At 33.8% G+C, this 10,878-nt stretch overlaps 1 protein-coding gene and 1 long non-coding RNA gene across 2 annotated transcripts; both read right to left on the minus strand.

The window, feature by feature from the left end:
• Nucleotides 1–1,329: 1,329 nt before the first annotated feature.
• Nucleotides 1,330–2,713, minus strand: LOC147412139 (basic helix-loop-helix (bHLH) DNA-binding superfamily protein). Its single transcript, XM_086459020.1, has one exon. The coding sequence runs from the start codon at nucleotides 2,706–2,708 to the stop codon at nucleotides 1,617–1,619; it is 1,092 nt and encodes a 363-aa protein (XP_086315146.1). The 5' UTR covers nucleotides 2,709–2,713; the 3' UTR covers nucleotides 1,330–1,616.
• A 115-nt stretch (nucleotides 2,714–2,828) lies between these two features.
• Nucleotides 2,829–3,668, minus strand: LOC147412140 (uncharacterized). Its single transcript, XR_015182952.1, has 3 exons — nucleotides 3,449–3,668; nucleotides 3,095–3,217; nucleotides 2,829–2,966 (listed from the first exon to the last, which is right to left on the minus strand). It is a non-coding gene; the product is annotated as an uncharacterized LOC147412140 (long non-coding RNA).
• Nucleotides 3,669–10,878: the final 7,210 nt, after the last annotated feature.

Raw genomic sequence — 10,878 nt, forward strand, 5'->3', positions numbered from 1 at the left:
GATTTACATCCGACTGGGGGGGAACGGATGAGCCAGGGACGGAACCAAGGCATATGGGGCCCTCTCCCGGGCATGTACAACACCCGCACATCACATGCAGAATTAAGTGAGGGAATGCCCTAGCAGGTGGTCTCGAGGAGTGATTTTGGAATAAATGCAAATGTATGTCTGGAACATTTCTGATAATTTGTTAGACCTAATCCAAAATGAACCCAATTACTTGATTCATATCGGATAGAAGATACTATTGGATCAGATCATTGGGTCAATCAGATTCATTGACAACCCGAATTGTCCATGAATAAATAAATAAATGAAGGCCCACAATTTGTTGAGAAGTAGAAATCTTAATGTGAAAGCTAACTAATAATGAGTCTCCGAAGATTTCCACATGCCATATTTGTTGCTTGAGATCTTAAAATTAAAAATATTGTCAACTTGGAAACAAAAAATTAAAAAACAAAGATAATAGTGTAGGAAATATTGCAATAATGCCAAACCAGAGATCTGGGGTCTCTTCATAACAGAATTTCTAATTTTAGTAAGTGATCCCCACCAATCAAACCCACATTTTCGTCCTTAAAGACAAAACAATACAACAAAGAAACTCAAATTCAAAACCAACCCATGTCGTCATCATCAACAACAACAAAAACTACGAGTTCACAAATATGATTATAGGGTTTATAAGGTTATAAATGGTTAATAATAAGCCCAACAGTGAAAAAGAAAAGAATGGTAACACAGGCCAAGCACTAAGGTTGGAGCGGATTTCAAGGGCACGCTTTGGCTTGAATAAAGGAGACAGTCCCACTGACTAGGGTTCACAGGCCCTAAGAGAATGTCTCTTGCATTGGTTAGCTAAAAAAAACTGCATTAAAAAGAAAGCATAAACAAGAGAAGGTGGTGGCCCACTTTCTAACCCTTAATCTCAATCATAGGTGTTATAATTGTTAAAGCTTTATGCTTGAAAAAGTTTTTGCTACCTTTCTTTTTTTGGGTTAGTGTGTGGTCTTGGGTTGTGGGTGTTATCATGTGGTTATGATCAGAGATGGTGTGGTGGTTCCTAGGTGTAGTGAGATTTTTAAATTCTAAGATCAGATAAAAAAAAAAGGAAAGATGAAGATTAAAGATATGGGTATTGGAATTAGGGTTCAATTTTTTTGGATAGGATTAGATTTTGGTCATGGGTGATACAATGATGATGAATATGATAATGGATCTTGGGTTCTCATTATCTGTGATGAAAGGAATGATATTTTTACCTCCATAATTATGTGATATATTAGAGATGCCTCCCTAGATTCAAGAAAAATAGATTTTCCTCCCTTGACTGTTTTGAATTTTGCAATTCTGATCTTTAATGTCAAATAAACACTTAGAGAGATAAAATGATGAGAAATGGTGTTTGGAATAATCAATAAAAATACAAATGCGTTAATTTCATCTCTAATGGCAGAACTTTAATTTATAGAAAGTCAAAGCCTCAAGGAGGATAATACAATAATTTTGAAATTTTGGAGGCATATCCAATATCCTACATTAATGAGGGAGACAAATCAAAACCCTTGGTACTTTCATGGCTCATCTTTTTCATCAACTCTTGGGGTGTTGGATTAAGGTTTTGGGAACTGGAAAAAGGTTTGCATGGGAAAGTTTTGGATGAATGGTGGTGATGGAAAGTTAAGGTTGGTAGAGGTGCAACTCATAGAATCAAACTTTTGACCAATAGTTTCTAGGGCTTGGATTTGTGATCTTAGAAACTTGAGATAATTTGCAGCTTCATCAAGCATTGATGCAGTATCCATCTTGCTACCACCAGGGACCATCCTTTGCAAAACCCTAATTCTCTCACTTATTCTCTCTCTCCTTTGCCTTGCAGCCACAGTTTGTGGATCACTTGATATTTTAACATTCTTCCTCTTAGGCTTCTCCACCAACTCTAACCCTAAATTCACAGGCCTTAAAGCTGCAGCTCTATATATCATCTCCTTCATGTGTGCAATGGCTTCGGTATCAGGTTCTTCGACAGAAGATACCGATGAATTCGGCTGCTGAAAGTTGATATTCGACGTCGTTTGATACTTCTCCGATCTTGGTTTCTTTTGTTTCGGTGGACTTTCGGAGATTAACTGAAAACTGCCTTCTACATCCGAAGAATCTAATGGAAAATATTGATAATTCAAACTTGAGTTTAGCTCTTGTTGCTCCTTGCTTCGCTTGGAAGATCTTGGATGATTGAAATATAGATTTGAAGAACTTTGTGACACTGTTTCATTGATTTTGTTGCCTTCTTTCAACCCATTGTTCTCTGATTCTCCTGATGAAATAGCACAAGAAGAATTAAAATTCCATAAATTTTTTCTATCAGAAAATATCATGGAAATGCCATCATCTTCCACTGATGTATCGGTGTTGCTGTTCGTGGTCGACAACAAACAATCAAGGGATTCAAGTGAGCCAGAGGAAAGTCCGATCTTATCATCTTCGATGTGAAGTGGGTGGTCAGAAGTGTCGAAATCCAACATTAGACCACTCAATGGGCTCATGATATAAGGCCTATTGATCAAAGGAGAAGAACATAATTCAGCAACTAGAGCTTCTCCCCAAGTAATTTCGGATCCTGATTTGGTGTCTTTCCTCTCCATGAAATTCAAATTTGAAGAAACATTTGTTGAAACCATAGCTGGAGATAAAGGTTGAAACATTTCATTCACTCTACCCGAATTCGAACTAGTGTTGTATGTTCCAACTCCTTCAATTTCAGGATTCAGGTCGAATAAATCTTCAGAGAAATCCATCTTTCGAACAACAATGCTGCAATCGGCATTCGAAGCCATTGAATTTTCTCCCATTTCATGTCTAGGATTGCTTAATAGGCCGGAGTGAACAATTGATTCATTCGGTACGACTGACGAGTTGTTCCAATCCAAACTATCCATCAAGAAATAAAATTGTATCGATATCTGCAAAACCCAAAACTGAAAAATCAGGCAAAAAAAAAATAAAGGTATCTCAAGAATCATTACAAATTGTTGAATTGTTCAGTAGCCCAACAAAGACAAAAAAAAACCCTTCAATTAGGTAGACCTACCTTGTTTTTGATCACTGAAAATCCGAACGATGAGTTTCAAATGTCGAAACCTCAAATGGAAGAATCAGAAATGGATAGAACTTCAGATTTATGGCTTACAAAACCTTCACTATAATGCAGTACCTGCATCCACAACTGTCATAATTCAATTTCAAAATAACTGTAATCAGGAGTAAAACAGTCATGGATAACGTCAGTTTTGCAACCAAATTTTGTCTACAAATGAACTAAACAACAGAAAAGAATCCTAATATCTCTCCCAATACACCCAAAAACGGAACAGTAAACATGGGTTATCTGGAAGATGTATGAAACATTCATGGAATTAAAATGTTGAAGAAGCTTTTATTCTACCTTGAAATGTCATGGAGGATCCATTCTTGATTCGGTATGGCATGCTTGGTGGAGGATATGCTTATATAAATAGAAAGAATAGAATAGATGGTCCTATCTCCTAATTATACTACTTAAACATGTAAATTAAATATGAGAAAAAAGAGAGACTAAATAAATAAATAATATATAGTTGTAACAGACTTGTAAAGGGGGGAGTAATGGGTTTTAAAAAGATAAGGGTTTTGGGTCAGATTGGTGGGATGTGTGGGAGTGTTTTTTGCAGATGGGGAGCATGAGATCTCTGAGAAACATTTTTTGAACACTATTCATTAATAACAATATTAAGTGGGGAAAAGCTCTGCAACTCTTTTTGGTTGCTTCTGCAGTTCCATTAGCTCTGTAAACTGCAGTAAAAGTGAGTATTTTAAGAATTACAACCTATTTTTATAAAAAGTGAAGTTGATCATAGTTTTGATCATAACCATAATGATTATACTTTCTATTACTATGGTTTTGGTACTTTTTGAGTATATTTTTTCAAGAAGGGCTTTTATGAAGAAGCTTGTGTGTGTGGGTACACCATCATCACTATAATTGTGGAGTGGTTTTTCAATTTCATTGCACCTCGAGATCTCCAATGTTTTGTGTTGGATCTTCACAGTCTTTTTTGCATTTGACCATTGGTGTAGTATTTGTCAAAGAGACTTCGATAATTTAATCAAATTCTCAGTTAAATATGAATCTCCCACATAACAATCTTCCTCTTGATCTTAGGTCCCATGATTATTATTATTAGTATTTGTCAAAAGAGACTTCGATAGTTTGATTAAATTCTCAGTTAAATATGAATCTCCCAAATAACAATCTTCCTCTTGATCTTAGGTCCCATGATTATTATTATTATTATTTTTATATCAAACCTGAATATTCATGCCCTCTCGACAATGGAGATGGGCACATTATGACAAGCTATCCTAGGCATTTCAACCAACTCCCATCCATTTTTTATCCTGGGGTACCACTTTTCACGTTACTAACTATTTTGCATGCACATCATGAGTAATTCCGATCCCTACTCCTGTTCAATATGGATCTCGAAGTCACATGTGTCCAATCTTGATTGGTTGTATATTTTTGCCTATACAATCATCATCAAAGCCTCGTCCCAAGAATTTTAGGATGATCACAAGAATCATGTTCATCCATGTAATTGTGTCCAAAGACATGTATTCTACCAGTGCAAGTGGGTTCATTTATAATCTTGCTACCTAAATTCAGTTTTTTTTTGGGTCTTCCTCTCGTTTTCTTACAACATCAACATGCATATATAAGTATATTTGGATCTAATGGTTATAAATCATGAATCAAACTAGAGGGTCTACTAACTATTGGGCTAATAATATTCATGGATTGGGGAGGGGGGGCAAAGAGTGAGCCATGTGGCGAGCAATCCAATTCCTGGAATGACAAGATCTAGCTAGCATTGATGAAATAAAAGAGAGTATAATTAATTAACAGTAAGAGATTTGCAGGTAGAATTTGAACATAAACTTGTAGAAGAGGTTGGAATTTACAAGAAGATTGTCAAACAGGCAAGAGAGTCCGACGGCAAGGCTCCAAGATAGCATGCAAGTTGCTCCTAGGACTTTGTCTTGTACATCCAAGTTTTTTTTTTAATATATATATTTTATTATATGAGAAAAAATTTAAATTAAATTTATATAGTTATGTGAGAGAGAGAGAGAGAGAGTAGTGAGCCCCACCCCCACCCCCACCCCACATGCAACACATCAATACAGCTCAATGAATGGGTTTCCATAACATTTGCTCCTTTGTCAACTCCTTCAATTTTTTTCTCCACCTTTGCATAAAGGATAACTAAACCCTGAGATTTGCTAAGATCTACCCATTTGAATTCAAACCTGCACAATTGATGAGAGAGAGAGATAGAGAGAATCTGGATAATAGTCTCATTGAATCTAGACCCTATAGCATTTCAATGGATGGATCTAGACTTGAAAAGTTAACAAAGCTTGTTGGATCAGATTAGGGTGACCTAATTAATGTTGAGCAAATGCTAAATTTGATTTATAGAGCAACAAATTCTATAAATTTTCAAAGTCAAATACCGCATGGATATCTCCAGACTTGATCTGAATAGTATTGCGGAATCACATAATCTTGTTGTATTGTATCTATTATTTTATTTTTACTGTTTTTATCATTTTATATAGGTTTGACATTCACAATAAAAGATTATTACTACAATGTAGCTCATTAATACTTATGGTTGCACACAAATATATTAGTGAAAAATCTAAGCACTCTAATAACAATTTGGTTTAGACCTGTTAATGGGCGACAACCATCCCTTCGAACTCAGGCATGAGCGACGAAGAGCAGTAACTAGCTCAATTACAACAAGGTGGAATGACAACATGATAATATATTAAGATTTGAAAAAACTTGTAATACCATCATTTATTAATGAACAATGTTGATAGAAGGATAAGTGACATAAATGTAAATAGGTGGAGTGACAAGATGGTAATATGATAAGATTTGAGAGTTGAAAAGACTTGTAAATTTTGTGCAAAATCAAATTCAAACTTGGGATAGAACATGAGAGAGACTACTATAGGGAAGGGTTTGAGGAGGCCATTGAGAGGAGATTTTTTTTCACCGAATACAGGTAAGAGGAGTATTTAAAGAGGCCATTACAAATTCTCTAAGGCTATTGAAGGATTAGGTCCAAATCAGATTGGGGTTGATTTGGATCTACGTATAAGAATCGGATTGGACTCTCTTGTTGGATAGGGCTTGAATCGGATCAAATCTTATTTGATAAACAAAGTATAAATAACTTTTTTTGTTTTTTGTTTTTTTTTGAATGGAAATATAAATAAATTTCATATATTTAAACAAAATATACAATATAATTTACATACTTTCTTACATTTTATCTAGTTGAAATCTTTTGGATTGGGATATGGTCGATTCAAAATTGATCAAATTGGTTATCTGATCGAATCGTTGTCAAAACCCAAACCTGAAGTTATCTGATTTAAGTAGATGGGATTTAGGTCTGATCCGATCCATTTACAGCTCTAGTGATAGTAAAGATAATGGGATATCGGATCGGATATTGGTTTGACTGGAAACAATTGCATAGTTGATAGGTTTATGATTATTAAGCCCAGAACCGACAATAGGCCCAGAACCAGAATCCATAACCAATGGTTTAAGATGAGATCCAACGGTTCGCCCAATCCATTAAAACTTGGAACTGATCTGAGAGAGAGAGAGACGGACGCACTATATTATCGTGGTCCCAATTGTGAGGTAAGCCTCAGGCCGATATGTTATATTATCACATCCCGCACGTGAACTGAATGCAATCATTAGTACGTGGCATGTTGTGATTGGTGACCCACCTAATGTGTAGTCCTTTTCCCACGTGAGAAATCAAACAAGGGAGCTCAAGTTAGGCACATGGGACTGACTCCATCATTCAAACTGAACTAACTCTTAGTTAAAATTATCCTTAAATTTTTAGTCAACCTTCTCCAGAGGAGTAAATTTCTTTGTTGTAAGCGTGATGCACCGGATTGTTACTTCGTAAAGACACAGGTTTTTATTGGATCTAGGTAGTGGTATGATCTACATGGGTTGAATAGATCCGTTAAAGCGGTCTCCTAAGACCAATTCTTGAGCCGAATTGGGTGTCAGGCCTTGTTAGCAATTCGGAGTAAGGTAAAAAGGCAAAAATTCGAGTTCTATTTGATTTTGGATTGCAAAAATCTGATATAAAATTCAGCCAAAATTTCGATAAATAGAAAATATGCGGCATATGCTTCATATGTCTATTATCTGTTTCATTTCAAAAATTCAAAAATAAAAACTCCAGTCATATGATGGTGATGGTAATGGTGATGGTAATAATAATGGTGTTGATAATGAGGACATCGAGATTATCCTTCCATTGACTTTAAAAAGAAGACTAAAGTCAAGGGATAAATTGTTAATTTAAAAAATTAAGGTGTAATCTCTAATAAATGTAGAGACGCCCATGTCATTTTTTTATTGATAAAATGGACATATATCACGTAAAAAAGTGGATTCCTCCATAATTTTGAAGCATGGCAGCTTCAAAGTCAACTAGATCAAATCTCGATCAACTTTGTCAACCCAAGCAGGTCCAAATCTAAACCATTTATACCAACCCCACTAATTATAAATAGGTGGGATCACCCCATGATATTTTAGGACGGGTCGATTATTTTGGATCTGGATTCTGGTTTGTCCAACTATTGGTCCTATCATGTTGGAATGGTGTGATGGTTGGCAGGTTATGGAGGTGGGGGCCACTTCTACTAGTAGATAACATTCAAGATGATAAAAAAAAAAAAAGGCCCATTGAAACCAAGTTTGATATTAAGTTAAAAAAACCTTTTTCTAATTCAAAACCATAGTATACAACAGTTATAATTGCATGATAATAACTCAATTGTTTAAACAGAACTTATATTACCACACCAACTTTCCTTGTAACAATGCAACAATGAAATTAAATTTGTTGTCTGCGATTGTGATAATTATTCTATATTTTAATAATGGCACCCCTTCCATTTTTCTTATCCAAGTTCTTTGATTCTCTCTCTCTCTCATTTCAAAACTAGTGCATTTCTACTCTATAATATTTGATGTGATTTCATGAAGTGGTGGTGTATAAAAAGTTGGTGTGGCAATATAATTTGTCAAGGGAAATTAATCATACAAACGAAAGTTAGTGCTGTGTTGTAGATATAGTTAGTTTTAGTTAAGATTATAAATCCAAACAAGTCATTGTCTGTCCAGCTTCATCTGTGTAACATGATCTGTCATCCTTGGGAAAGAATGCGACGTTCTTCGTTGTGTCGATGAGGAGAAGAAGGTTTAATTGTTCATGGTGTGTACAGAGAAAATTTGTCTTATTCAATGGTCTTAGCTCAACAACCCTCAAACCCATGGGTTTGTCTTTATCTCTCCCAATCCCTTATCCCTTTCACGCTGAACCATCACTTTCTCAACATTATTTCCCACAAGTACTGAATGTCCTAGAATTCCATAGCTCGCTGTGATCACGACACATGTCCATACGTGCCATGAATCTATAATCTATAATCTATAATCTATAATCCATTCGAGGACCACTAGAACAGTTGGTATCAATCTGGTCGAGGACCACAAGACCAGTTGATAAGGTCGAGCTGGAGCCAATTTCTTCTATGAATCTGATTTGGGTTGGATTCGGGACATCTTCAATCGTTTCAAAATGGTAGTAAGATACCTTTTGCAATTTCTTTCTATCCAAAAATTTATTTACTTTTTTGATTTCTAACATTTGTTAGAATCGAATCCTTTAGATTTCTGTATACTTGGGAAGTTGGGTAAGCTTATTGATATTTAAGTACAATACATGATGTAAGTTTTAGAGAAATTTATCAAAACGTAGTAATTTTCAAAAAAATTTATATCAAAATGGAGCAATCTATATCTTATTTCTAAATACAGTAAATTATCATTTTAGAAAGTATTTTATTTTATCAAACAGTGCAAACGGTAATTTTCAAAATTTTAGTATTGAATATATATATTTTAAAAATTTAGTACCGAAAATATATATATTTTAAAAATTTAATATCAATGGGATCTTTTTGACACTGTATACAAATAAATTATGATCTCATATCAAAATGATCTTGTTAATATTAAATTTAAAAAAAAAAAAAAAACTACATTTCACATGAGATCAAACCTTATTTTTGTACAATGTTAAAAGGATCCAATTGATAAAGAATTAAAAAAAAAAAAATACTCAATATCAATAAGATACTTTTAATATGAGATCATAATTTATTTTTATACAATATCAAAAAAATCCCATTGACACTGAACTTTTTTTAAAAATATTTAATATCAACAAGATCTCTTTGGCATGAGATCAAAATTTATTTTTGTACAGTGTCAAAAGAATTTCATTAACGCTAAACTTATATATATATAAAGGATATTTCCGTACTAATATTTTGAAATTTAGCATTTGTACTGTTTTGGTAAAATAAAATATTTAAAAAAAAGATAACTTGCTTTTTTCGAAAAAAAAGTACTCCGTTTTGAAAATTATTTGATTTTCGGTGCATGTTTTGACAAATCTGCCTAAATTTTATATCTTTCACAATCGGATGCCTATTGGAATAGGATATGATTAATACTAAATTAGTCCAAGAAATTATCAAATAGGATCTTATCGTAACCCAAATCCAAAACTTAAATCAGGAGTTATCATATTGGAACAAAACAGTTTGTTTGATCCAAATTCATTGACACTCCTAGTGAGGCCTAAATCATAGAATGGACGATCTCGAATCCAAACAGTCTGCCAAATGATAATTCTTTGAGTCTGATGAAACATTCTGATTTGCCTTAGCTACATTTTTGTTGCTAGGCTGCCATGGTACATAATACTCACCATCATCTTTTTCAAAGTCTTATCCCAAGAAGAATCGTCCTCCTCCATTCACTTCTATCTAACGTTGTGCTTGAGGTAAATTTAAGCATATTCATGTCTAGTTTTAGTATCTCTATTTATTATTTATTATTATTTTTTCTTTTTATTACTCTTTTAAAATTTTCAACTTGCACAATCTCTTTTCATTTTAAAAATGGATCTGATTTGCCTTGTTTTTGTACAAATTTGATTTTAGATTTATTACACCCATAATCACCAAATTCTCCTAATTTTAAATTGTTTCAAAAATTCGTAAAATCCTCTAAATAAGGGATAGATCAATTAAATTGACAAAATAACAAATTAATCAATAATTGATCAATTAATCGTGATATATGATAATATTTTTATTCTATTATCTCGATATTTTATTTTCTTCAACATTCAAATCTGAAAAACAAAATAGAATTAGTGGGGAGTTTGAACATTATGGGTTTTCGTAAGAAACACAAAATATCATTGGTGTATTCTCCGAAATTTTCCCAAATTTTTAGCAGAACTTACATGAATTTATATTTGAATTGAAGCTCCACCAATTAATTACCGAATCCGAACTTTTGAACTATTATTGCACTTAAAAGGCTGAAAACCCTCTTTAGCTTCACAATTTCCCCTTTGTCTGAGGCTCAGAGCTCTTCTTTAATTGATCTATAATAGAGTCCGCCTACCCTGTAAATAATTTCACTACCAACCTTTATAAATGTATTTTGATGGTTTTACAATTATTTGCAATATATTAGGTTGAAAATGGATAGGTTTAACTCAGACCTAATGGGCCTAATCCAACCTTGGACAACAAATTTGAAAAATCTTGGCTGAGCTTGGTCCATGTATTTTTAATGAAACAAATTGGGCTCAAATTGAGGCTTCAGACAATCCAACCAATGTTTGCATAAGT

The sequence above is a fragment of the Akebia trifoliata genome, chromosome 1 (genome assembly GCF_017979445.1).
Source record: "Akebia trifoliata isolate Shusen 1 chromosome 1, ASM1797944v1, whole genome shotgun sequence".
NCBI lineage: Eukaryota > Viridiplantae > Streptophyta > Magnoliopsida > Ranunculales > Lardizabalaceae > Akebia > Akebia trifoliata.